The sequence below is a fragment of the Podarcis melisellensis genome (assembly GCF_964234715.1).
Source record: "Podarcis melisellensis genome assembly, chromosome: Z".
NCBI classification, from domain to species: Eukaryota; Metazoa; Chordata; class Lepidosauria; order Squamata; family Lacertidae; genus Podarcis; species Podarcis melisellensis.
In genome coordinates this window covers 16,444,189-16,472,177 of record NC_138547.1, presented here as the reverse complement: position 1 = coordinate 16,472,177, position 27,989 = coordinate 16,444,189, and the positions used below count along the sequence as shown (strand labels likewise).

Below are 27,989 nucleotides of genomic sequence, written 5' to 3'. Positions count from 1 at the left end.
GCCCCCATGCGCCACCACGTGCATCCCAAAGGTGCCTCCCAAAGCATCAATATGCTCTGCTCGCTTGCTCCCACCATGGACTTGAGAGCGCTTTGCACAGATCCTGTTCAGCAGTGAAATCCATTTATTTTATTTTTAAATAACACAGACAAATGGGTACAGACGTGCACAGTGGTGCAGGCTGTGCAGGAACAGAGTTTGCTTCTTGACAAGAGTCTCTCTCTCTCTCTCTCTCTCTCTCTCTCCTGAAAGCCCAAACCCAGCCTTATATGCATATTCATAAGCACCTGATAAATTAATCATGATGTCAGTAACACTCAGGCTGCAAGGGAGGTGACAGGCAAATTTTGCCCTCTCCCCAGCATCTCCCCCTCATATTGGCTTACCGCTTTCTTGATTTTTGTTCCTGGTTTCCAAACACTGCTCTCAGGCCTCTCTCTCTCAGAACAGTGATTGAATTAGCTAGATAAAATGAGCTCATCCTTGGAAAATTTTTTTGAAAGGGGGGGGTTTAATTTGTTTGGGAGCACAAGGTCAACCTCTGCTTTCAGCCCCCCAAACTACAAAGATTTGCAAATTAGTAACAGTAGGAACAGACATCTGAGCATGCAAAGAGTGTGTTTTCACCCTCCTGGATACACATAGGATGAAGGCATGGGGTTTTCATGGCCAATGGCATGATGAGCTGCTCAGCTGATTCCACTGTAGCTAGTAATTCCTGATAGCTACATCTAATGATTAAGGCTGTTCCATGTGGTCTAGAAAGGTGACCTTTGGCACCCGATTACTTTAAAAGGATTGCAAAGAAATTGACTGTTTTTTCCACCCTTGCCTTAAAACAGGAGACTAAGAAGTGGCTTAGATGTCTTCCATGCAACCCGGAAAGCAGAAATATGGTAGCCCATGACACCCAGATGAATTAGCAAGGGTCCTTCTGTAGGCAAAGAATGAGCTACAGCCCTTCCCTTAAAAATAAAGGTGCTAGTCATCATTATTCAGGAGGGCTGGATTAAATGAGAACATGGGAAGCTGTCCTACTTAGGGTTAGAGACGATTGGTCCTTTTAGTTTGGTACTGTCTTTACTGATTCGCAGCAGCTCTCCAGGCTCTCAGGCAGGGAACATTCCCATACCTACCTAGATATGCCACTGGGGATTGAACCTGGATACTGAGCTATTATAGAGGTTCTGTTGCCTGTCCATGCTCTTAAGCCAGCCTTGAGGAGGGCAGAAGCCAGGTGGCATCTAGGAGTGTGGGTTCATAAATACGGCATCATGCTTTATTTTACTAGGAAAATAGGCTATCTAGCACTTACTGTTTTCTGTTTGTAAAAATCCCATATGCATTAGTTCCTCCCTGTAGTTTGACTAGGAAATAAATCCCTACTTTATGGGGTCTTCTTGTTTTGAACAGTTCATTATAAAAAAACCCAAAAAAAACAAAAAACCAGTTTGCTCCTTAAAGCCAAAGCAATGACCAGCACCACAAACAGTGGAAAATGCAATTTGGATTTGACTCATTTGCAGCTCAAAAGGTCAATGTGGGTTTTTGCACAGAAGAAAGCTCCAGATAAATAGGATTTACTCCTGAGTAAGCACACCTAAGATTGCAACCTTCAGAGAGCTTCTTCCCTGATAGGCTCCTGATAGCGATGACTGATGAAACCAACTTGGAAATCTTGATTGAAGGGCTTGAAAAAGTAAACAATTCTTCCAAAAGTCTTCTAAATGTTTTGCAACGCACTCCTTTGGATCAAATTCCTGTTGAAATTTCATTTTTAATTACGGTATATCAACCCCAAAGAAATGTTAAAAAAGACTATGCAACTGTTGCATAGAGTTTTATCTAGAGCTGTTACATTTAGTAGTTTAATTGCTTCAAAACATAGTAACATAAGAAGAGCCCTGCTAGGTCAGGCCAATGGTCCATCTAGCCCAGCATCCTCTTCTCAGTGGCCACCCAGATGCCTCAACAGGAAGGTCCAAAAACAGGATTTGAGAACACTCCCCACTTGTGATTTGCAGAAACTGGTATTCAGATACATTACTGCCTCCAACAGCAGAGGCAGACTATGAATGAGGTCAGTGGCACATCTAGTCCAGAATCCTGTTCCCACAGTGGCCAAGCACAACAGTACTCTCCCCTCCTAAGGTTTCCAGTAGCTGGTATTCAGAAGCATCGCTGCCACCCACAATGGAGGCTGAGCATAGCAGCAGGCAGAAAAGAGCCAGTGTGGTACAGTGGTTAGAGGAGCCTTTCTCAACCTTGGGTCCCCAGGTGATGTTGGACTACAATTCTCATGAGCCCTTCCCACTGGTCCTGTTAGCTAGGGATGTTGGGAGCTTTAGTACAACAACATATGGGGACCAAAGGTTGAGAAAGGCTGTGTTAAAAGTGTCAGACTAGGACCAAGGAGACCAGGGTTCAGCCCCCACCCCGCTGCCATGAAGCTCACTGGGTGACCTTGGGCCAAACACTGCCTCTCAGCCTATAACCCACCTATCAATGTTGTTAGGAATTAAATGAGGAGGGAGAGAAGCATGTATAGCATCTTGAGCTCCTTGGATAAAAAGGTGGGCTATAAATTCAACAAACAAACAAGGAAATAAGGCCTGACAGGGCAAGCTGTAGGAAGACAGGCAGAGCTCAGCCTTCCACAGCCACTTCCCTGCCATGCCCTCACTTTGCAGATCTTCTGTTTTAAGGCATAGAGAGGGCTTATTTTTAGCTTGTAAGCATTTCAGGGCAGGGACTGGTCCTCAGAATGTGTTCTGGTTTGCAACTATTCTATGGTGAGTACACGAAGGTCCCTTACAGGATTAACATTCCATTAAACTAGCCTGGGGCCTTTCTTTCAATCCCAGGGCCCACACTGCAGTAGTGGGCACGGGCAGAGGGGAAAATGGGTGGAGCCTCAAGTTTGAGATGGGTTAAAGGCAATCTGCTTTGATCTGTTTTTGGAACAGATCAAACTGGGTTTGAGGTTTTATTCCCAGGCAAACCTGGCAATGCTGAGGATTGAACCTGCAGCCTTTTGCATCCCCTAAAGCAGGTTTTCAACCTTTTTGAGTCCATGGCTCCCTTGACCAACTATGTTCTTTCTGTGACACTCCTGTGGGGATCAGGAGCCCCGTTGTGTCACCCCTTGCCTGTAGAACTGGCAGCCTCTTACCCTTTTACGAACACCCTCCCTTGTAGAGTGTTCCCTCAGCCTCCTCTCCTCTCTCTGGTCTCAGAGCTGCCCCCGGCCTGCCCCAAAGAGAGGTGCCACCTCACACTGTCCCACAGGGGTCTGGGACCCTCTGTCCACTCCCAATAGCAAGGGCTGGCAGACTGGCTGGCTGGGCTCCCCCGCCCACTTGCTTGCTTACTCCGAGGCTGCCTCAGCTCCTGGCAGCTAGTACCCCCTGGCCAGCCCCAGAGGCACCATTCGCCTGGAGAGCTTGTAGCCCGGGCTGCTGCAACAAACAGCTGTGCAAGCCTTGGGGAGGCAGAGATGCGAGAGGGCATCAAAGCAGGGAGGGAAGGAAAAGGGACAAGGACCTGTGTTGCCCATGGCACTCCATCATTCAAGGCACCCCAGGGTGCCACGGTATACTGGTTGAAAACCGCTGCCATAAAGGTAAAATTCTAGTCCTCAAGGTTCTGAATAAAGGGCTGAATTTAATGGGATAATGGGAACATTGGTCATCTAGCTCAGTACTATCTACACAAACCAGCAGCAGCTCTCTAGGGTTTCAAGGAGGGAACATTCCCAGCCATACCTGGAGATGCTGTCTGGGACTGAACCCGCAACCTTCCACAAGCAAAGCAGATGCTCTGCCATTAAACTACAGCCCTTCTTGGGAACATTGGAACCTGCCTTATACTGAATCAGAACTAGCTCAGTACTGTCAACACTGACTGGCAGTTGAAGATTCAGGTCACAATCAAACCTGGGATTTTCTGCAAGCAAAGCAGGTGTCCTACATCTGAGCTATGGCCCTTCCTTTTAAATAAAGTAATAAACTAGTCCTCATAGTTCTGAATAAAAGGCCAGATTAAATAGGAGCATTAGGGAGCTGCCTTATACAGAGTCAGACCATTGGTCCATCTAGCTCAGTACTGTCTACACATGCTGGCAGCAGCTCTCCAGGATTTCAGGGTCAGGGGTGTCACCCAAACCTACCTAGAGATGTCATGCAGGGCCAACCCACCCCTCTATCCAGAGTAAGGCAATTGCATTTGGGAGGAGCAGCAGATCTGGGCTCCCAAGGAGCGCAGTACTTGATGCCTCCTTTACTTGTAACTCATCACCACCCCCTTCAATGCACCAAGGCTTCCTGAGGCCACCTCCAGTTGCTTCAGGTGGCAACAGAGGATGAGGCACTAGTAGCAGCAATGGGGGCAGAGAAGGAGGCAGTGACAGGGGAGCAGCATTTTGTGTTTTGCCTCAAGCAGCAGAATGTCTTGGGCTGGTCCAAATGTCAGGGATTGAACCCAGGGCTTTCAGTGCTGCCAGAAAAAAAATTCTGCCCCATCCCCTTCCATACGACTGTACCAACCCCTCACGCCGAACAAACCACGACAGCCATTAGATGCAAAACATGAAACTTTTTCTTCTTTTTAATTCAAACCACAATGCTAGAGGAAACCAGAGGAGTCAGGAAAGAGTGCCATGCACAGAGAGCCTTGTCAGGTGGTGATTCTAGGCCAAGGGGAGTTACATGCGCTTCTTGGGTGGGGGGTGTTTGCAACAGTCAGCAGAGGCGACAGAAACTATGTCCAAGGAACAGGAGGGTGGGTGGTCCATGGGAGGAGTTGAGCTACAATGAAGGACCCAGGTTTTTGCAGAAGACGAAAGAGGAGGCAGCTGTTACACCACTAATGGTTAGTGCATTCAATGAGTGCCAAAATTAGGCCTTCTCAAAGGATGGTGTGTATACATTAACAGGGAGGTATCCTGTTCCAATTTGCAAGCTGGCCAAGGGAGCCCGCTGCCCTGGCAGACACATCTTAGATAAACAGGTTTGCCAAGCTTTTAGTTCCAAAACCTGCCAAGCCTGTTTCACCCAGAGGCAAGAGCAAAACGAAACATTAATGCTTCAGTCCCTGAAATGTGAAACCACTCTCTCTCAAGCCAACTCCAAACTTCTTTAAGTTGTCTATCTCCAACTAAGTGTGTGGAGGGTTAAATGTGGAAAAGGGGTGTGGTTTTTAACTGGATGGGTCAAAAGAAAGCTCATCTCCAGCTATTACACATATAATGATTTTGTGCTGGTTGCACGTAGGATATGCAAATGGGAGGGGGGGTGCAACCCCTGCATTTATGCACCTTCCCTCTCATGCCTACCACTTAGATCAGGGGCGGGACCCTCCCAATGTTGTTAGTCCTCCCAATGTTGTTAGGACTCGCAGCTGGTGCTGATGGAAGTTGGGAGTAAAACAACGTATGAAGGGTTGCACATCTCTCTCACAAAGCTCCACACCAAGAGTTAAAGAGGCTGCAAACTCACAGCAGGATACGAGTAGTGTGTGCAGTCCACACAAAGTGTCTGAACCCTCCTTTTTTGGGGTCTGTTTAAACATGAACTTGCACACAAGCCTCCAAAAGAAAAGAAATAAGGGAGACCTTCAAAATGCTCCATTCCCTTGGAACCAGTCAAGTGCCGAGATTAGAACAAGGTCTAGAGCAGAGGTAGTGTTCAGCCAAGGTGGAGCCACCTCTGAACACCCAAAGGTCCACACTCATGAACCCGCCAGCCAAAAGAAGTCCAGCCATTGAAAAAGGGGTCAATAAAGGCAATTTTTGGCAGTGCTGAAAATTATTTTTAAAGGCTATCTCCAACGAGCAAAATAAAAAATAACCTACCATCAGAATTTAGTAATTAGCAGTGGGGAAGGGTGATCCTGTGGTTGAAAGAAGCAAAGAATTAACACCAAGGCAGGGCACAGCAAGGTCTTTTGCCTAGTTTAGAGTTGGGACAGTTCCCAGTGAGCTCAAACCAGTTTTGCTCAGCCTAGCAAACCTTTGGCTCTCAGTTCTTCCACTAGCTCCTAGGAAAAGGAGCTCTCAAGCAACCCTCTGTAAAAAATACAAGCCAAAATTAATTATCACCTGCACAAAACTTTGCATGGTGTAGGACTTAAGGCTGTACAGGATCCAGGCAGCACTCAACCAAATTGTTAAGAGCCCTGCCAAGTGTAGCAAAAAGCCCTGAGTGCTGCCTGGGTTGAATGAAGTAAAGCCCAGGTCTTTCTGAAGCAGCCCAGCAGACCTTGCAAGGGGAGCATACAGCCACGTTCTTGAACACCTCTCTGAATTTTTATTTTTTATTGCAAAGATCACCCAAAAGCTTTGCAGCAACCCCCCCCCCCCGACAGACAAACCCTCTTTGTATGTGAATGGAGGGTAGTTTTTTTTAGTTGGTGCCTGCAAAAATGTTCTGTGAACCTGTTTGCGAGGAACCTGAGGGAGGGAGCACTTGACAACATGTTGCTTCCAAGGGGATCATGAAATGGGTTGCATCTGAACCAGCTTGAAGCTGAACTGATGGTCCTGCCTCTCTCCAAAAGCATAACACATTTAGTTTGGCAACAGTACTGGAAATGGGAGGGAGAGCACCCCATTTCCTCCCTAAACTACTAGCCCCTAGTTTCTCTGCGGAGGAGCCAAGTCACAGCTCAAGTAGGTTAGAGACAGGTTTTGATGATGTAGACAGGACCCATAACTAAGATGACGGGGGGTGGGGGGTGGGAGGGGAGAACACAGATGCCCTCTTATACTTTTGCAACCAGGAATAAAAACATTTAGGGAGGCCTCAGATAGGAAATGTGGAGCCCCTCAGGATGATATCAGACTGGATTCCCTAGACTGAAATACAGCAAGCTTTTAAAAATATAGATATAAAATAGAACAAAAGCAATGGGCGCAAAGGATAGTCCTGTGCAGGGGGAGGGAGAGCGAAAGAGAGGGCACATACTGTTGTGGTCCAGTGTTAAAAGTCATGGGATCACATTCCAAGGCGGGTTTTCCCTTCTTCAAAATGCAGGGGGAGGGGTCTTTAAGAGAGTCAGAAAATCTTCCTGGTGGTTTGTCCCACATCCCCAAAAGTTGGAAAAAAATAATCCGTGGAAATGAATGGACTGCATTGCCTGAGGGCCGGGGGTGGGGCTGAATGGGCAGAGCTCTGGCCCTTCACTCTCCTCTCTCCAGTGTTTTCTGACCCCCTCTCTTTTTTCCAGAAATGGGGGAAAGAATACCCTCCAAAACCTCCTTAAGATGCAACAGGCTGAATGGAGAGGAGGCTGCCGAACTTGAAGTGCTGGATCACAGGGAACTTCTCCAGGCACTGGGAAGAAGACAAAGAGAACATTTGGCTGGGGCCTCTTTCAACACCCACCCACCCACCCACCCACAACTTGAGCTGGAGAGAGGTTTTGCTCCAGGCCCACCTCCCTCTGCTTTGACCTTACCTCTGCTTTGTACATGCGAATGAGGCCTTGGTTGACCTTCGCCCATGAAGGGACAGCGCTAATGTTCCACAGCTGGTTGGAGTGCTCAGCAAATGGGCCTGTCTTCATCTGGAAGACAAGACAGAGACAAGCCATCACCACAAGGCACTGGCACACCCCGTTCCAGACCACCACTGGACAGGATGTCCCCAATGTCCTTAACCACACAGCTACTTGATCTGCACTCCTTAATTCCCACTGGATGCCATCATCCAGGCCAATGAAATCTGCTCTGCAGAAATACAAGGGCAGGGCAGCTCTGGTGCTTACACCATTCCCCTCTAGCATGGCTCCAGTACTGGAATCTGCTGTTCCTCCTCCTGACATGTGCACAAAGGCATCCTCCTCCTTATTCCAGGCATCATGACTCTAGTCCTACTCCCTGCAGTGAAGGGACCCAAACGCTACACTATGATTCAATTGTTCTATTCTCCTTATTTATCACCATCGTTTATAGCCACCTAAATTTACTACGCAGAATGGAAGCAAAACCTGATGCTGACCTTTGATGGGGCCTTTTTGGTGTTGGCTCTCCCACTGCAAAATGCCTTCCCTAACAAGCTGCATCCTGTCTCCCTCTGCTTTCAAGAGAGCTTTTTAAACATTCCTGTTTACCCAGGCGTCTGATGGCTGAAAAAGACTGCTCCTGACAATCCCAGTATCATTGGATGGATTTTTTCTTTAATTCATAATTGCTTTTAGAATGTTTTAAGAACATCAAAAGAGTCCTGCTGACCCATCTAGTCCAGCATCTGTTCTCACAGTTGCCAACCAGATGCCACAAGCAGGATCTGAGCACAAGAGCACTCTCCCCTCCTGTGCCTGCCGGCAACTGAGATTCAAAAGCATCGCTGCCACAATCTCCTTATCCTCCTTTAGCCGTCCTTTCACTCTCTTGTCATCAAACCACCACCCTAGATGGTTTTCTGCTACTCATATATTTTAAAAACATTGTTGCTGAACTTAATGTTTTTAACAACGTTTTAGTTTTGATTGCAATGTTTTGATCCGCTTTAGGATGCTTTTGCTTTGTTTTTAAATTGTGTGTCTGTTTAATGTTCTGGGCAACAACGGCAACAACAACCAATTGTTGGTTTGACAGACGTTTTGCTTTGATTGTTAGTGGGTTGTTGTTTTAATGGAAGAGTGAGGTATAAGTCAATAAAGTATTATTTTAAAAAATACAGCAGTTTCTAGAGACCAAGATAACCCACAGATAAGGTTAGGGGAAAACAAGGGTGGGGGGAACTCAGTTTGGACTGGAGTGGGAGTGGGGGCGGAAGAGAGAAATAGATTCTGGGCACACCCAGAGAATGCAACTTACTCTCAAGGGAAGGCAGGGGGAATGGAGCTAAACGTCTTGTGGGAAGATTCAGTGACGTCATCAACCACAAGGCCAAAAAAAGGAACTTGGGAAAATAAGGAACTTTTGACAATGCAGGGGTGTTTTGAAGAAGAAAAAAACCTCACTTCCTCCCCCTCCCCCTCCCCCTTCCAAAATCCAAAACTGCCAAAACAGTCACGGCTATCCCCTAAAAGCAGGAGGGGATGAGACTGCATTTCTGAACTTACTTTTCCAGTGCAGGAAGCCCAAACGGTTTGTTGTTACAGGTAGGTTTGTACAAGTGAAAAAGTATCCCACAGTGTGTGTCTGTGTGTTCACCTGTCTATACATATAGATATATACTAGCGGTTCCTCTGCTCGCCAAGTCCTTGGCCATTCCCTCCAAATTAACCACTCAAATATAGAACTATAAAGGGCCCAAATGGGCATCTATGTCAACCCCCTGCAATGCAGGAATCACAGCTAAAGAATTCCTAAAGAAAAGCTTTTCTTTCTCATCCCATGCAAGCTCACTTTTGTGGCCTGTTGAGTTGTTCCTTCCTGCAAATCCAGGATTGTGATGAGGCACTACAAACCTTCCAATGGGGGCTACATGGCAATAGCCTTACCGTTTTATGTATATAGGAAGATGTGGGTGGGTGAGTGTTCATGAGCACACAGGGATGTTTGGGAGTGGAGGGAGAGAAAGAGCTCAGTCATATGTTTAGAATCTGGTGACCTCAGCACTGAAGCACTCTGGGTAAAAAGGAAAAAGAAAGGAAGCCACAAAAAGAATATCCTCTGTCCTCCCCCAACAGCTGCAATGGATGTTAAGTTCCACTTCCTGTCAGCGTACATGAGCGCCAGAAAAAATAAGATAGCCCAAAATTTTCCCAGGAAACTTCCCCCTTGCATACAGAAGGACAGGCTTGTGTGCCTGAGTTCCCAGAACAAAAATGTTGGCTGGAATTCCTCATGATAGCAGTCAAGAGCTCAGCCCTCAGTGGGTTAAAATACAGTCGCACCTTGGTTTTCGAACAGCTTAGTTCTCAAATGTTTTGGCTCCCAAATGCCACAAACCCAAAAGTGACTGTTCCAGTTTGTGAACTATTTTTGGAAGCCGGACGTCTGACAGGGCTTCCATGACCTCCGATTGGCTGAAGGAGTTTCCTGCAGCCAATCAGAAGCCACGCTTTGGTTTCTGAACAGTTTGGAAGTCCAACTGATTTCCAGAACAGATTCTGTTCAACTTCCAAGGTACGACTGTACTAAGTTTCCTTCTTTGAAGAGACAGCACAGTGCAGCGCCGTCCACAGGAAGCAAGACCACTAGGTCTCATCTAGCTCAGGACCATTTTCACTGGCTGGCACAGGGTTTCAGACAAGGTCTCTCTCCTGGCCCTACCTGCAGGTGCCTGTGAGGGTTAAATTTGGAACTTTCTGCATGCAAAGCAGGTCTTTTAATCACTGAGCTATGGCCATTCAGGGGCATTATGCCTTTTACTGCAGCCATGGCATTTTCCGAAGAGAGGAGGTGGGATGGGGAAAATCAAGGAAAGTAAAAGAGCATGCCTTTGCACTGGGGCAAACCTTTACTGTTGCAAGCTCCTAATCTTCAAGAACTTGGGAAAATGCTGAAGTTGCAACAGCGGTTTCTCCTACTTTCCACACCACAGTTCACAGGTCATCTGCTTTGGGGGAAGTCCCTGAACTTAGGGAAAAAGAAGCTCAGTTGGTTAGAATGTGGTGCTGATAACACCAAGGTTATCAGCCTTGCATAAGGGACAGCTGCATAGCCCTGCACTGCAGGAGGTTGGAATAGATGATCCTCCTATCCTATCCTATCCTATCCTATCCATACCAAGCCAGGACCATTGGTCTGTATAGCTCATTTTTGCCTAAGCTGGGTCTCCAGGCAGGTGACCTGCCTAGCCCATCTTGGAAATGCTGGCATTTGAACTGTGATGACCACCAACCACCAACTTGGTTAGCTTTAAAAGAGGATTGGACAAATTGATGGAGGAGGAGAGGGCTATCAATGGCTACCAGCCATAGTGGCTACACTCTGCTTCCACAGATGGAGGCCGAAGTACTTCTAAATACCCAGCTGCTGGAAACTGCAGGAGAGGAGAGCTCCTCTTGTGCTAGGTCCTGTTTGTGGGCTTCACATTGGGGTTTTTTGGTAACAATCACCACCCTGTCTGTGTAGTGCAAAGAAAGCTGGTCCCCTCCTGACCACCAACATCCTGGGCCCTCGAGGCTTTAAAATTTCAAGCCGATTGCTGGTGGCATTCAAAATGGATATTGCCTCTTGAAAAAAATGAAGAAAAACAGGTTGGCTTGCAAGGACCAGACTCTTGTGCGCCCCAAAGAACTAGAACACAAACAACACCCCACCCAGGCGGGCACAGCTTTTCCAAACCAACATCTGCTCTCACTGAAGCCCTTTTGCTATTGTTTGGAAGTAGGAAAAGGGGGAGGGAATAGGGAGGAGGAAAAAACTAACACACATACACAAACACACACGCAGAGAACCCTGTGGCTCATTCTAGCCACAAAGGGAGAGAAGAAAAGTAGGCAAGCAGAGTGGGGGGGGGGAGAGGGAGGGGGAGAGAGCGAGAGAGCGGGAGCGCCACAGACCCGCAGTGACCCCAGGGGAACGGAGTGAGTCAGGGCAGCCATATTGAGCAGGAAATTACTCACAGACGCTGCGTTCCTGCCTCTCCGTTCCCGAGAGAATAAGCCTTTTGTAAAAGGTTCCTCTGTCGGTTAAAAAAAAATGAGGAGGGAGGTATTGGCGGGGAGGGAGGGAAAGGGGGGCAAGCTCAACACAGCACCTTCCTGTCATTTGCTTCCTTACCAGCTGAAACCAGAGCCCAGCCTCCCTTGCCCCCCCCAAAAAAACCCTCCAAATTTGGGAGGCAGTGAAATAGGGAAAAGGGCTGCCCTGCCCTTCTCTGGGATTTTTTTAAAAGAACGCCAACTCGGGCAGAACTTGCAAATAGTCAATCCAACATTTGCTTTTCCTGCTCTTGGATCTGCTCCGTCGCCTTCACCCTCCCTCGTAACAGTAGAAGTCGCAAGAATCCAATGATGATGAATGCTAGAAGGTTCAGGACAGACAAAAGAAAGGATTTCTTCACACAGCACAGAGTTTAACTGCGGAACTAGCTCCCACAGGAGGCAATGATGGTTGCCAACTTAGATGGCTTTAAAAGATGACTGGACAAATTCATGGAGGAGGAGAGGGCTATTTGATGGCTATTAACCATGACAGCTATGCTTTGCCCTCGTGGTTGAAGGCAGCAATGCTTCTGAATACCAGTTGCTGTGAATCACAGGAAGGGGAGAGTGCTCTTGGCCCTGGGTTCTGCTTCTGGGCTGCCACTAGTGGGCTTCTGGCTTGCCACTGTGAAAGCAGGATGCCGGACTAGGTGGGCCATCAGGCTCTTCTTATGTTCCCCAACCCCAGGGGAACAAGGGGTGTGATTTGAAAGGGGTGCTGTTCTAGCATTTGAAGATACCTAGAGGCATGGGGGAAGTTTCGAAAAATAAAAAAAAAAATCCAACAACCAACCCAGCCTTCCCCAGGCTGGCAGCGCTTCTCTCACCAGTGCTCCCACCACCCCTACCGCCAGCCAGCATGGCCAATGGCCATGGATGACTGGAGTTACGAGTCCAGCAATACCCAGACAGCACCACCAGGATGTCTAGGTCCAAACTCATGGCAAGTGGCTGACATCAGAACAGTGCCCTGTTTAGGGAAACAAGAGATTGGGGCAATAGTCATATTTCCTCCCAAATGATTGCTTTGGTATGACAACTGTAACTTGAGGGGGCTCAACCAATCAGCTGAGTGTGCTTATTGATCAATGAAGTTTGGAAGCAGAAACTAGAGGGTTGTTTCCTCTCTATGGGTAGAACATGTAAATAAAATTCCTTCCGTATTTTTTTGTTGGTGTTGCAATGATCATGCTCATCCACTAGATGCCGATAGAGGGCTCTCAATGCTGGCAGACACCAAAGATAGTACTCTGGCGGCATCTAGTGGCCTAGCGCAGGAAAAGGCAAAAGGGCAATGCCCACCAAGGAGAAAGATAATTGAGCTATAGCCCTTTGTTAAAAGGATGTTTCTTTTGAGGCTGATGGCCAGAACTCTACACACTATTCCAAATACTGTTGCACTGTAATTTGTACCATAACATTAGCATGTCAGCAGTTTCAATTCCTTTCAGACACCTTAAAGAACTAGGTACCCACCGGGCGCCAGGAAGCATAAGGGATCAGGCCAAAGACCCATCTAGTCCAGGATTCTGTTCTTACAGTGGCCAAGATGTCGAAGAAGCTCATGCTATTGGCAGGGGTACATTCCTATCCTTTGCTTCTACTTTCCTCTCTCTCTCTCAGCTTCCTGAATTCTCTCTTTGGGCTTCTCTCTTTTGCTAATGTGCTTTGAGGTTGATACTGTTGGAACTTTGCCCATAAGAATGTTGGAAAGGAGATCTCACAAAGCGCAGATAGGAGGGTTAGGAAGTGGAGGGAAGGAGCCCAGGTATGATCTGGCATAGAATCATAAAACTGCACAGTTGGAAGGAATCCCCAAGGGTTATTGAGTTCAACCCCCTCCAATGCAGGAATCTACAAAAGCACATGCATCTTTGAAAAATCTCATAAAATGATTCAGTAGCAAAGACTGGGGGTGGGACTCAGTCTCACCTCTGTAATGAATAGGATGCACTCAAGAAACATGAAGTCTTTATGATTTTCATTCACCACTTTCTCATCCACAAAATGTCGAGGTTCCAGGTTTGGGTGATCTGAGAAGGAAGCATTATGTTTCAGGGCAGTTTCCATTTAGATGCCGAAGGCTTATCGGGACCACCCATCCCCCCAGCTTAGTGTGGCAAATTGGGGGTTAGAGAATTGTTCTAGGTAAAAGCCCATCATCACTTCTTACGCAACAGAAGCAGGGTCCTCTCTTAACCAGCAACAAAATGGGCACTTTTGATCACTCGTTAACAGGGAGCACGGGTAATATTTGAGGTTGGCAGTACTGTGAGCTTTGATCAGAGTTACAAATAGCAAAGGAAAGGGAGAAATTAGGCCCATCCCTCAACCCCTTCGCCACAATGGAACAAATTTCACAGAAGAGAAGATGTATCAACAGGCTAGCATTCTAAGGGTCCCTGGCAAAGGGCGAGGGGGGAGCTGCTTCTCCCACCAGACAGTTTGAGGACCCCCATGCAAGGTAACGGAGAGATCATTTTGACCATTACTTCCCATGCAAGGCAGTGGAGGAAATGTGGAAAAGGAGGGTGCCATTTGCCTTAGCGTGCCTGATTGAAAAATTATTTTTTTTCTTTTTTTTTAATGGAATAAGCCCTGGTTGGGGAGCTGATGGAGTTGGCAGTGGGGAAGCTTTCCCTGGTTACCTATCAGTTGTGAGCTGCCCCATATGAAGGGAAGGAACTGGAAGTCATCCAAGCCCCAGACTCCTTGGCTCCCAGCCGGTTCCATTCTATAGGTCTTCTGCAGCTTCCGCATGACTTCCAAATACCTGGAGGAAGAGGGGGATTGTTAAATACTATTAAATAAATGACTAGTCCCCAGGGAAGCCTCTCTAAGGTGCTCTCATGAGGCCTTGCCTACAAAGCCTTTGAGCCTCTCACTGCCCTCTTGACCATAATGTGGTGAGAGTGATTACTTATTCTTCTCTCCCCTCGCCCCATCCCTCTCATGCAAGACTGTAGCAGAGGCTTCGTCCTCTGCTGGGCTGAGCCATTATTAAAAACCCACTTTCAGATACCACAGGGTCAATTTTTAGCCCTTTCTCTCTCCCTCCCTCCCTCCCTCTCTCTCTCTCTCTCTTTCACACACACACCAACTTCACCTGTTGAACACTTTGAAGACAATGGCCAGCTGGTCATCCACCCGGAGAACTCCAATTTTGCAAAGGCAGCAGAGGAAGGCGGCAAACGCTGCTTCATGACCTGAGATGAAAGGACAGGAAGGGGAACAATTTTCAGGACAAGGGACGAAAACACTCTGCACTTGCCTGATGCTTAGGAGGGCTACATGTTAACATGGCTAGCTTTATTTATTTATTGCCCACCCTTCACCCTAAAGTCCCAGAGTGGATGACAGCATTAAAACACAATATTAAAAAACAGTTTAAAACAATTTACAATCACAGAAATAAGGTGGGTCCTAAAAAAATACACCTAGAATCATAGAGTTGGAAGAGACCACAAGGGCCATCGAGCCCAACCCCCTGCCAAGCAGGAAACACCATCAGAGCACTCCTGACATATGGTTGTCAAGCCTCTGCTTAAAGATCTCAAGTATCAAAAGACCAGGATAAAGTGGTGTGTCTTCAGCATTTCCTGTAAGCTGTGCAATGAAGATGCTAGGCATACCTCTGTAGGGAACGAGTGCTGCAGCTTAGGGACCACCACAGAGAAGCCCCTCCCTGACAGCCCCCTCTGCCGACCTCAGCACCTGAGAGGATCTGTAGTGAAGGAGGCAGCATTTCTCAACCATTTATGCAGAGAGACACCTATGAATGTGGGGCTACACCAAGTTTCACACACACTAAGGTGGGGGAGAGACAATTCTATGCCTGAAGGAGCTTCCAATCTAATCTGGAGAGCTGGGAAACACAGGATGAGTACAAGCATATAAGCAACATTGTTTAAGATGGGGAAGTGAGTGTTTTTGTCCTGGGAGGCCAAATCTTTATCTCACCCACCAGTCAATCATCTGGCACAATAACGATGGCAGGTTGCCCTGCCTAACCTGGTAAAGTTGGGGAGGTGGAGAGAAGCTCCCCAAGCAAGACTGAACCCTGTGCATGTCAGCTAATGCACAGGAAAGCTCAGTCCTGCTTTCTCCAGCCCACCTGCCACACACATGATGTCACGTATGGGGGAAGTGAGGCATGGATCTAGGTAAACAGCCTGCTAGGCCCTTTCAATCGCCAAGGGCAGAAATGTAGGAAGCAGGAAAGCATATACTGAAGCATATTTTGTCATGAATTAAGTGCTTAGGCATTTTTCCTTTCTATTCTGTAAAATATTTTAAGATGGCTCAGCCCCTTTCTTCTCTTTATTAATATTATTATATTCTCAAAAGTGACCTGTAATTTCATTGTAAGAATCAAGGGATGTCACAAACTTGAGTCAAGCAGGTCATTTTTTTTGCTTTTTCTCTTGTATCTTTGTTTATTTTTTCTTCTTCTTTTCTTTTTTTCATTGCTATTTCTGGTGCGGTTCTTCATTTTATTTACTTTCTTTTTTGCAATTTGTTTTTTAACAAAAAATAAAATGCTATCTATAAGGTTTTGTTTCATTCATGCAAGCACTTTAAAAAAATTCTTTCTGTTGACAGAATTGAGGCTTATTCCCAATCTGGGAACTATGTGCATACTCTGTCTAACAGAACTGAATTTAACGGATCAGCTTAGTATTTGCAGGATTTCTGAACTTGTTGGAGTTTTTAGGAACTACATTATATATCCAAAGATAGAAAAAGTCAATAGAAAAATTATATAAAAATTCAATTTTTTGCCCTATAGGACGCACCGTCCCATAAGGCGCACCAATTTTGGGGGGGGGGAATAAAGGGGAAAAAATTTATTTCCCCCCCAGGCACGGGGCTGGGGCGGGGGAAGCCCGAGCTTCCCCTGACCCCAGCCCCCAGAACAGGCAACTCTCTGCAAGCCGCGGGAGCCCAGTAGCAGTCTCCCGCGCCTTGCGGAGAGCTGCGCCAGGCCTGGGCGCACTGAGCTCAGCGCGCGCAGGCTTCAGCGTGCAGGCAAATCTCTGCGCGCCGGGGCTTCGGGATAAGAGGCAGCTTTGCGCAAGCCGGGGGAGGGCTCCCGCGGCTTGAGCAGAGCTAACCGAAGCCCCGGCGCGACTGCTCAGTGCGCCTGGGCTTCGGGGTGCAGGCAGCTCTGCGCAAGCCGGGGGAGCCCGGGGGGAACTCCCGCAGGCTCCCAAGGCTTGCGGATGGGTTCCTGAAGCCTGGAGAGGGAGAGGGGTCAGTGCGCACCGACCCGTCTCGCTCTCCAGGCTTCAGCGAAAGCCTGCATTCGCCCCATAGGATGCACACACATTTCCCCTTCATTTTTGGAGGGGAAAAAGTGCATCCTATAGGGCGAAAAATACGGTATATAAAAATTCAATCACTATTAATATTCAATTATTAAATATATATATATATTCAGAATTATATAACAAACAAAGAAAATAGTGAATGAAGATACAGGTTTTTTTAAAAAAAATGCCATATCTAAATGATATACAGAAACAACTATTAATAAACCCAAAATCTGAAATAGAAATCAAGAAAACAATTTTATAGTTGGCTAGTGGTAAAACACTTAGATGGATTTCCTATTGAGCAATATAAAATATATGTAGATCTTTCAGCACCAAAACTTTGCCAATTATATGATGAGATATTTGATAGAGGAATTCTGTCAACGATGTTTAATCAAGCAAATATTGCTGTTATAACAAAACCAGACAAAGACCACACTCAATGGGCTCATTACCACCCAATTTCATTAATTTAACGTTTATATAAAGATTTTAACAACAATGTTGGCAATTAGAGCACAACAAGTGATATTGTTTATAAAAAGGAATGCATGGTTTATCCACATACGATTTTTTGGAGATAAGAATTAAGGTAAAGGTAAAGGGACCCCTGACCGCTAGGTCCAGTCGTGGCCGACTGTGGGGTTGCGGCGCTCATCTCGCTTTATTGGCCAAGGGAGCTGGCATACAGCTTCCGGGCCATGTGACCAGCATGACTAAGTCGCTTCTGGAGAACCAGAGCAGCGCACGGAAACGCCGTTTACCTTCCCGCCGGAGCGGTACCTATTTATCTACTTGCACTTTGACGTGCTTTCGAACTGCTAGGTTGGCAGGAGCAGGGACCGAGCAACGGGAGCTCACCGCGTCACGGGGATTCGAACCGCCGACCTTCTGATCGGCAAGTCCTAGGCTCTGTGGTTTAACCCACAGCGCCACCCGCATCCCTTGGAGGTAAGTATTAGGATGTATAAATTCTATTTGGAGGAGGGGGTGGAAATTAAAATTGTCAGATTAAAATATTATCCTACACCACATACCAATGATATGGGGTTTGACAACTGGACAACTCTCTGCGCCCTTACTTTTGCCAAAAGACACTGGAAAGCTAATACTATGGCCCCCTTTGATCAATGGATAGAAGATATGACAACTCTTGCAATATATGAATAGACTACTTTTAAGATGCAGATTGTGTGTGGATAAATATAATGATATTTGGAATGCATTTATAAAAATTATAATGACTTGTTAATAATTGTATACTCATTGGAATAATAACATTACTTATATACTTATGTATCGTATTGTATTACAGTTTCAAGCACCTTTTTGTTTTTGTTTCATTTCTTTCACCTTTTTTGTCCACTGAAATTTTTCAATAAAATTCAATAAAAAAAGAGGAAAGAAATCAACAACCTTTATAACTATCAACCTCAAAAGGAAAAACAGCAGGCTTGCCATACAAAGTGAGAACCGCCATTGAATAATCTTCACTTTTAACAGCAATACAATAGCACCACCTCGTGACCAACAGCAGTTTTGCAACCGACTAGACAACAGACCTGCCTGGAGGTGGGGTTTTTTAAACATTTAACTGGCACACCAAATCTGCTTGCCCTGCTCGTGGGCATTTTGAAGATCAGCAGACATTTTAATGTTCGTTGCTTTTATTACACATTAGCAGTCAAGCAAATCTAAGAAAGCCTCCTCCTGCAGAAGAAGGTGCTATTTTGAAAGCAAAACAGATTTTGTAACACCACGTCTGAGCAGAAAGAGCCCAAAGAGCCCATTGCTGCTCCCTCTCCAATCTCTGAGTCTTGCTGGGAATAGAGAGAAATCCCTTTAGGAGCAGGATGCTATAAAAGATGGGTGCTGACCACCCCACAACAGTAATCAGCCCTGACGGCTAGATGGGTGTCTCTCTAATCAGAGGCATTTTGCTGCTGAATACTGGTTGCCAGGGAACAGCCTGTCCACCTTGCAGGTTTCCCAGAGGCATCAGCAGAGCAGCTTCCAGGACATCCAGCAGGCCACCTGGGATGGTCCAGGCCCCTTTACTGAAGCAGGGAGGGTGGGGAAAAGCTTCCAGGTCAGTCTGCTCATTCCCTGACAGATACCTGTCCCATAGTCAATACGAGTAGAGTTGCCCACTGACTCCTTCAGGTACACTGCCACTTCGGAGATGGCGTCTGACAGCTCACTCGGAACCACAGTAGCCACCAGGTTCTCAGCCCCCTAAAGGAACAAACAGGAAGGGTGTTAGGTTGGTCAGGTGCTATTCCCACACTCAAACTTTGAGAAGCGTCAGATCACTGCCCTTCTCTCTCCCCACCCCCTTTTTCTTACAGCTTTCAGCTCCTCCTTTAATGTAATTAGGGAGATTTCACCACTAGGAGGGGTTAATCAAAAAGGGGGAGAAGTTTATGAGTTAAAAAATCTGCTAGTCTCTTTTCTTTTCCTTTTTTAAAGGCGCCAAAATATTTTTTATTGTGTTTGCTGAAAAGAGGCTGCTATCCCTTGATAAAAATTCACCATGCATCTCAGAGCCAATTTGCAAGACATTTTAGTGTGGCAGTGCCCACATTTTGGAGCTCCCTGCCTATTGACACCAGGTAAGCACCTTCGCTGAATGCTTTTGGCACCTGCAAAAAACATTTGTGCTTAGACAAGCCTAACCTAGACATGTATAACACAAGTGTGTGTTTGGTTTCGTTTCAAGCTTATTGCTGCTTTTATTTTTTTAATGTTTTAAGAGTTGTTTTTACTGATAATTTTATTGTTTTATTCTTGTTGTAAACAGCTTTGGGGTTTTTTAAAAAATTAAGTGGTGTACAGTGATACCTCGGGTTAAGTACTTAATTCGTTCTGGAGGTCCGTTCTTAACCTGAAATGGTTCTTAACCTGAAGCACCACTTTAGCTAATGGGGCCTCCTGCTGCTGCTGCGCTGCTGGAGCATGATTTCTGTTCTCATCCTGAAGCAAAGTTCTTAACCCGAGGTACTATTTTGGGGTTAGCAGAGTCTGTAACCTGAAGTGTATGTAACCTGAAGCATATGTAACCCGAGGTACCACTGTATAAATTATATGACACAAAAATTAAAAAACAGAGCCAACGTGGTACAGCTCTTGTTAGGAAGTACCAAATCAGACTACCAGGTGGTGTTGAAGAAGAGAACAGGCGTATCTAGGTGCTTTTATGTACACAGGAAAATAATCAAGTCAAACTATGCCAAAGGTAGAACCCTTTCCCCTTCAATGCAAGAGCCAAATAAAAAGATTTCCTTTGGCCGTGAACAAAATCCAGATCAAGCAAAGCCATAGTACCACTCTATTCTGCCTTGGTTAGATCACACCTGGAATACTGGGTCCAGTTCTGGGCACCACAGTTTAAAAGGATAGTTGACAAGCAGGAAAGTGAGCAGAGGAAACCAAGCAAAAGCAAATGGCTTTAAGGCAATACCTGAATCATAGGACACACTACAATGATATGACACTCCACAATCCAACTCTACAATTCTATGAAAATGAAGCTAGAAGAGAATTGGGCAACTCCATTCACTACCACAGAAACAGACACAGACACACACTTACTGCTTTACCTGGTCCAGTTTGGTGTACCACGTCCGAAAAGCCTTGTTCCCAAAGCGAGATGGCTGGTCCACTGGTGGAGTCTCGTCAATCCACCTGTCAAGCGTGTTCAGGAGATCAATCAGCTTTTCAATTGGCTGACAAGAGAAGGGAGAGGAGTCTACTTAGGCAGAAGGCAGACACAAACACATCACACATCCTGCTCACCAGAGGCCAAATGTTACAAAACATCAGCACACATCCCAAGCTGATCATTGGCAGAACTTACTATTTCTTATTTATTTATTTCATCTATTGCATTTACAGTGGTACCTCAGTTTTCAAACGTTTCAAAAGTCGGACGTTTCGGTTTTCGGACGCCGTAAACCCAGAATTAAATGCTTCAGTTTTCGAACACATCTTGGAAGTTGAACATGCCACGTGGCTTCCGCTGAGTGCAAGATGCGGAGGCCTAGCTGTCAGCTATTGAGTTTTCGGTTTTTGAACGTTTCGGAACTTGAACCGTCTTCCGGAATGGATCACATTCGAAAACCAAGGTACCACTGTATATCCCACCTTTTTTTCATCAAGAAGTTCAAGGTGGCACACATGGTTCCCTCCTTCCTCAATTAATCCTCACAACACCCCTGTGAGGTAGGTCAGGCTGAGAAAGGCAGTGACTGGCTCAAGGTCACAGCCAGTGAGCTTCAAGGCCAGGTGGGAGTATTTGAACCCTGGTCTCTCCCAGGTCCTGGTCTATATAACTCCAACAACTACACCATTATTATTATTATTTATTAATAAATAAGGACAAGTAACGAGGCAACCCTTTCCCCCACACATCCCACAAAGATTAGCACAATGAGGGCTGAGCATTCTTTTCAAAACAAAAACAAAAAGAAACTCAGAAGAGCGTACAGAATGGCGTTCCAAGAAGTGGGGTGGGCTAGCTAGTGCTGTGAATAGGAACCAACTCTTTTCAGGAAGAGAAGATGCCCTGCAGATCCTCTTGTATATACTTTTTAAACATGTTCATTTGGGATGTGGGGGATTTTCTGTTCCTGAATGATGGGGGGTAGGGGCTTGCGATGCTGCCGCTCCAAAGGGCAGCACATACTCCGGGAAGGAATTCCTCCTTTAAGAGTAGACAAAGGACAAAAACAGCAGGAGCAACTCCTCTGACTTTGCCAGAGGCCTCGTGCGTGAGAAATCCTCTAGTCCCCCAAGCCTGAATTCGATCCTTTGCTGTGTCAGAAGGCCGTGGGGAAGTGCCAAGTCCAGCAGCTTTTGTAGCCCTTGAAGCATTGCAGGAGCAGCAGGAGGAGAGAGTAATAGGGGAAATTGACAGCATCATGCTATCTCCAAGCCAAGAGCCATCATTTCTTCTGCCTGAACTATATGGACAAGTGGTCCGACTCAGGTTAAAACATCTTCCTGTGTTTGTTTAATCCAGCCTTTTATTCAGAACTATGAGGACTAGACTCTCTATTTTTAGGGAAGGAGGCACATCTAAGTCTTAGTCCTTGCATGCAAAAGGTCCCAGGTTCATTCCTCAATGGTATCTCCAGGTAGGACTAGGAGAAACTCCTGCCTGAAACCCTGGAGAGCCACTGCCAGCCAGTGTTGACAGTACTGATACAGACAACCATCGCTCTGACTCAGTACAAGGCTGATTCCAGCAGCACAATTTCTTTTTTGCATGCAGAAGGTTGCAGGTTCAATCCTTGACGCTATCTCCAGGTACAGCTGGGAATGTCCCCCTGCCTGCAACCCCTGGAAAGCTGCTGCCAATCAGCATAGATAACACTGAACTATTTGGACCAATGGTCTTACTCAGTATAAGAAAGCTTTAACCGAGGCCATTATTCAGAACCATGAGGACTAAAATTTTGCTTTATTTCTCAGGGGAAGGGGCCATTGCTCAGCAGCAGAACATCTGATTTGCACACAAAAGGTCATCAGTTCAATCCTCATTGGCATCTCCAGGTAGGGCTGGGAATATCCCCTCCCTGAAATCTTAGGGAAGCCTCTTCCAGGCAGTGTAGACAGTTCTGAGCTAGATGCACCAAATGCTTGGAGACTTTTTGGCCTTGGGAAACAATATATAAATGAAGCAACCCCAAAATCAAACTCAGAACTAAAAAATAGAATTGGATAAAATACAAATTCAGCAACAGCAGCCAAAAAATAAATAAAAATTAGCCCATTCAAAAGCTTGGTGGAAAAGAGCTAGCCTGGACTGGAAAAGAGAAGAGCATGGAGCGCTCACACTTTGGCTTACCTCAGAGACTTTGTATTCACAGGTCAGCTTCTTGCCCTTGATGCTTTCATTCAGCTTGAGAATGAAGCCTGTGTAGTCTGCATAAGCCTATTTTAATAATAATAATAATAATAATAATAATAATAATAATAATAATAATAATAATAATATCAGAGAGAGGGAAAGCAAGAATGGAGCATTAGCCAGACAACATTCCATGAAAAATCCAGCAATGTTGCTTATCCCGCCCTGGGGAGAGAGAGATCCATGGGGAATAGGCATGCCAGGGAGAAGGCATGTTTCTTAAGACTGATTGCCCACTTTTCCACCAGTGCAGTCAAGATAGCCAGCAGAATCAGCACTGAGTAAATGAGGTACAAGCATTTGGCATGAAACAACTGCAAATTTTAAGTATCATCACATTGAATTAGCTGTAATGGCAATTGTTAGAAGTAGGGTGCCTGTGAATGCCAGTTGCTGGGAATCACAAGTGAGGAAAGTTGCTGTTGTGTTGAGATCCTGCTTTCAGACGTCCCATAATGGGCATCTGGTCAGCCACTATGGAAACAGGCTGCTGGACTGTATGGGCCACTGACCTGATCCAAAAGAGCCCTGCTTAGGTTCTTACATTAAACCTCCAATGTCAGAGGCAGGGTTCCCCTGAATCAGCCTTTCTCAACTTTCCCAGGTGTTGTTGGACTAAATTCCCATCATCCCTAGTGAGAAGAGCCAGCAGTCAGGGAGGATGGCCACTGTCATGAGTGCCTTCTGGCCTGATCCAATAACCAGGCTCTTCTTAAGTTCTTATAACAGGAGTTTTAACAAATCTTTGGAGGATAAGGCTATCAATGGGCATTATGTTCTTCCTTCACTGCCAAGATGCCTCTGAATACCAGGGAGAGTGTTGCTGTTGCACTTGGGTCCTGTTTGTGGGCTTCCCAGAAGCATTTGACTGGCCACTGTGAGAACTGTGGTTTTTAAATTATATTTTTATTATATTTTGTACATCGCCTTGGGACATACATAGGAGGCGATTAATAAGCAACAACAACATTTAATGGATGCAAGACTAAATGGGTCTTTGGCTTGATCCATCAGGACTCTTCTTTATGTTCTTATGGAATACAAAATTGATAGGAATGTGACAGATTGATTGGGTCAGGCTGCTGTCAGTTAAAAGTATTCCACTGCCACAATATTGAAGGATGTTGGAAAATGAAATTTTGCCACTCTTCTCCAACCTCCCAGCAACTCTGTGCTGACAGACAGCAGTCTTCTGCAGCAGCAAAGGATTGAAAGTAGAAAGCTGGCTTTTTTAGCTCCCTGCCACAGACTAAGTGGGACCATTCTCCCAGACAGGTTAGCTTTCTATGTGCATAGAAAGCATGGAGTGTCATTTAACCCAGAGGGGGGTGAATCTGTGGCCTTCTGAATTTTGTTGGATTCCAAATCCTATCAGCCCCAGCAAGGATGGCCAACTGTCCAAGGATGACAGGAGTTGCAGTTCAACAACCAGAGGTTCCCCTCCCCTGATTTAACATGGGAGACCCCTCCCAACTTCAGTCTCAGGTGGTACAGCCTAGATACCAAAGTGACCCCTCAGCAGGAACTATTTCCTGCTCAACCCACATGCCAATGGTACCTCCCCAGAAATATACCAAACATTCTGTACCTGTGAGCGTTTCCACTTCCCCATGTCGGGAACCATGTTGATTTCCTTCTTGGGGATCATGAAATTTCGGTGGGGAGGAGGCAGTGCTGCCTCCTCGGGGGATTCTGGAAGGAGAAAGAATTCAAACCATTTGGACTGTGATGTTGCTATGTTCTCAACTGTGAGTTCCTTTCTAAAGAAAATATTTTCAGGCCATCATTAAAATCCACTTACCTTTCGTATTGACTCCCTATGTGGAGCATGATTAAAATCCAATATTCAGGACAGATAAAGGAGAGTACTTCACTCAGTAGTGTTCAGCTGTGAAACTCACCCCCACAGTAGAGGCAAAGATGACCTTACCAACTTGGATGACCTTACAGCATCACAGAAACAGAGAATTGGAAGGGATCCCCCAAAGGTCATCTAATCCAATCCCCTGCAATTCAGGAATCACAGCTAAAGAATCCCTGACATGTAGCGAGCCAACCTGTTTTAAAATCTCCAGTAAAGGAGAGTCCATCAGCTTCCAAGGAAGTCCGTTCCACTGTTCCCTGATAGTCCTTTTCAAATATCTGAAGGGCAAGCTTGTTTTCTGCTGCTCCAGAGAGCAGGATCCAAACCAGTGGATTCAAATTGCAAGAAATGAGTCTCCTTAATTGGAGGTTGGAAGGCCATCTGTCAGGGATTCTTTAGCTCTGATTCCTGCTTCGCAGAGGCCCATGGGGTCCCTTTCAACTCCGCAGTTCCAAGATTCTATAAATTAGCACATGCAAGTAAAATTTAACGCAACCGCTCTCAGGAGAGGGGCCTAAATGCAAACAGGACGCCCTTGCTTTTCAGATAGCTGTCTCCACAAATCACTTTGGCCTTAAAAGTGGAGCAAACTTGCAGCCCAGATAGAAACCCCTGGCACGGATGGCTTTCAAAGGAGGTTTAGAGCTTGCAAAGCACTCTAAAGTCCCTGGAGGCCTTTGGATGAGTGCCAGGAAGGGGGGGGAGAATGCAGATTATCAAGCTGCAAAGTCAGCAGGAACTCAGCCTCCTCCCCACCACCAGCAGACTAGGTAGATGGTTTGGTTCATTTTTCCTCATTAGCCAGGAAGCAGGTAAGCACTCCCCTCACCCAGCGCCTTGTCAAAAGTGCCCTGATCCCCTCCCGCTCCTGCACAGAGGGAGGCTCCCTTTCTAAAGTTGAGGGCTCTCAAGGATGAATGGCTCTGCTCTACATTCCTGTTCCAGCAAAACAAGGTGAATGTAGTCACATTGCCGCAAGGGAGCCAAGAATCGTGGAAAGGAGAAGTGGAACAGAAAAGCAGCGGGGGGGGGAGGGGGGAGGCGAGATGTGCAGGGAACAGAGAGAGGATTTCGGTCCCCAACCACAAAGGCGACAGCCAATGTCTTAAGTTTTCTCCCAGTAAGGTTGCAGAGTGTCAAAGCATCAAAGCCATTCAGTCTGTATCTTTCATTGCCAAAAATAATCGCGTCCGGCGCGTGGATCTTATCTTATACCACCAGACACATTCTCGCCTTCTCTGCGTTTTAGCCACATGAAAGCCCTCTGTGGTCTAAGGGAGAGATATGCTGGCCCAAGGTCACCTGATGACCTTCCTGGCTGTAGGGCGGACGGAACCTGGTCCCTGATACTCTAAACCCAACATTGCTAAATGAAAATCTGCAGTTGGTTACCAGTGGAGTATTGTTGCCCATATTTACATCCCGCTTTCTTCCAAGAAACTTTACAACAACCCTGAAGTTTAGGTGAAAAAACTAGGGAACCCTTTTCAACTTGAAGACTGCATTCCCGTCTGGACAACCTCCCAGGGTCTGCCTGCCAGTGGTGGGTGGAGCCACAGGCCAAAGTGGGTAGGGCAACAAATGTAAATTCTACTGTCATATAAGTGATTAGTTTCTGCACATGTATATCTCTTCCATCCATTTGGGCAAGCAAGGGCCATTATCAGAGTTCAAGGGACCCATCCCAGCCAGGCAGAAGCACTCAATGAAATTATACATGGCATGAAGAAAGTGGATAGAGAAAAGTTTTTCTCATTCTCTTACAGGACTAGACTGCATGGACACCCCATGAAGCTGAATACTGGAAGATTCAGGACAGATAAAAGGAAGCACTTCTAAATGCAGCACATTGCTAATCTATGGAACTCTCTCCCACAAGAGCCAATGATGACAACCAACTTGGGTGGCTTTAAAAAAAGATTGGACACATTCATGGTGGAGAAGGCTATCAATGGCTAGTTCTGCCTCCACATTTGGCAAGACATGCTTGGAGACGGTAATGCTTCAGAGTACTATTTGAAAGAAACCACAGGAAGGGTTTCTAACTATGTGCTGTGTGAAGGACTTTTTAAATTCTGCCTAAATCTTCCAACATTTAGCTGCACTGTATGCCCATGAGTTCTAATGTTCAGAATAGGGGAGAAAACTTTTCTCTCTTCACTTTCTCCATGCCGTTCCTCATTTTATAAACTTCTGTCAAGCTGCCTCTTCCTCACCTTTCCCCTTAAAGTCCCAAACGTTGCAACCTTTCCTCACCCCCTGGATAATTTCACTGGCCCTTTTCCAAATCTTTTCCAGCTCCACATTTTCATTTCTTTAGGTGAAGTGAGCAGAACTGTGCATAGCATCCCAAATGTGGCAATGCATTACATTTACATAATGGCATCATGATCTTAGCAGTTTTATTTTCAGCACCTTTTCTAACAATCCTGAGCATGGAATTTACCATTCGCCCCACCCCACCCCCCAGCTATTCACAGGTGCCCCACCCCTGGGTCCACATCACCACTGAGCTCCTCACTACATCTTTGCGATCTCTTTCCTGGACAAACCTCATTACGCAGCATGTGTGACATTAGGGTTTATTTATGGCATTTTGCCCCGCCATGCAACACTACGTATACTGTATCTGCACTTGCCATTTTAATGCCCATTCTCTCGCTTTGGGGACATACCCTGGAAGCAGTTGGGTTAGGGGAGCTCATGGCTTGGTTCCAGTTATAGGGTGCCAACACCCACTTCTCATGGATAGAATGTAGCAGCAGCAGCTCAGGCTCACCCTGAGAACAACAACAACAACAATTCGGCTTACCCTGAGTAGCCCCAATATTTTGCCACCTGAGTCAGACCCCAAAATGGCACCAGGGAAGGGGCAAGAGAAGAAGCAAGGGGGGAGAGAGAAAGATCGACATGGGGATCTGCTGCTCTGGTGCATCCGGTCGCCTCACGTTGCCTCATGGGTGAGCCGGTCCTGAGTAGCCCCACAGCAACCCTCCTCGCGAGCAAGTCCCCGTGACACGGAAAGGAGTTACAACAACCCTGAAAGGTAGGCCACTCTCCAAGGTGGGGCTGAGGCTGGGTGGCTCTCTTCCTTACCTGGCTGCCATTCGCTTTCTGCCATCTTCCTCGAGCCGCTGCCGCCGCCTTTCACCTCTCACCACCTGACACTGGAAAATAACCGCCGCTTCGCCATCTCGGATACGGGCATCGGGGCCGTCGCTGTGAGGGCGGGCTGGGCAGGGGCGGGGGCGGGCGGAGTGAACCTGACGCTGCCATCTTGATAAAGGGCACCGCGACC

At 46.4% G+C, this 27,989-nt stretch overlaps 1 protein-coding gene across 2 annotated transcripts; it reads right to left on the bottom strand.

The window, feature by feature from the left end:
* Window positions 1-4,573: 4,573 nt before the first annotated feature.
* PTPA (protein phosphatase 2 phosphatase activator) lies at window positions 4,574-27,937 on the bottom strand. 2 transcript variants are annotated; one of them, XM_081897936.1, is made up of 10 exons: window positions 27,788-27,937; window positions 24,416-24,519; window positions 22,765-22,851; window positions 20,516-20,641; window positions 19,034-19,151; window positions 14,708-14,807; window positions 14,250-14,374; window positions 13,534-13,634; window positions 7,456-7,563; window positions 4,574-7,331 (listed from the first exon to the last, which is right to left on the bottom strand). In XM_081897936.1, exons 1-10 carry the CDS (start codon window positions 27,810-27,812, stop codon window positions 7,257-7,259), a joined length of 969 nt encoding a protein of 322 aa, XP_081754062.1. In that variant the 5' UTR covers window positions 27,813-27,937; the 3' UTR covers window positions 4,574-7,256. The 2 variants fall into 2 exon arrangements, with proteins under 2 accessions (XP_081754062.1, XP_081754063.1); XM_081897937.1 differs by lacking the exon at window positions 27,788-27,937 and adding an exon at window positions 27,640-27,770.
* Window positions 27,938-27,989: the final 52 nt, after the last annotated feature.

Coding starts and splice junctions, on each gene's coding strand:
- PTPA (XM_081897936.1), bottom strand. CDS start 27,812: ATGGCAGAAAGCGAATGGCAGCCAG. Junction 24,520..27,787: donor AGAAAGCGAATGGCAGCCAG/GTAAGGAAGAGA, acceptor TTCTCCTTCCAG/AATCCCCCGAGGAGGCAGCA. Junction 19,152..20,515: donor GGTACACCAAACTGGACCAG/GTAAAGCAGTAA, acceptor TTGTTCCTTTAG/GGGGCTGAGAACCTGGTGGC.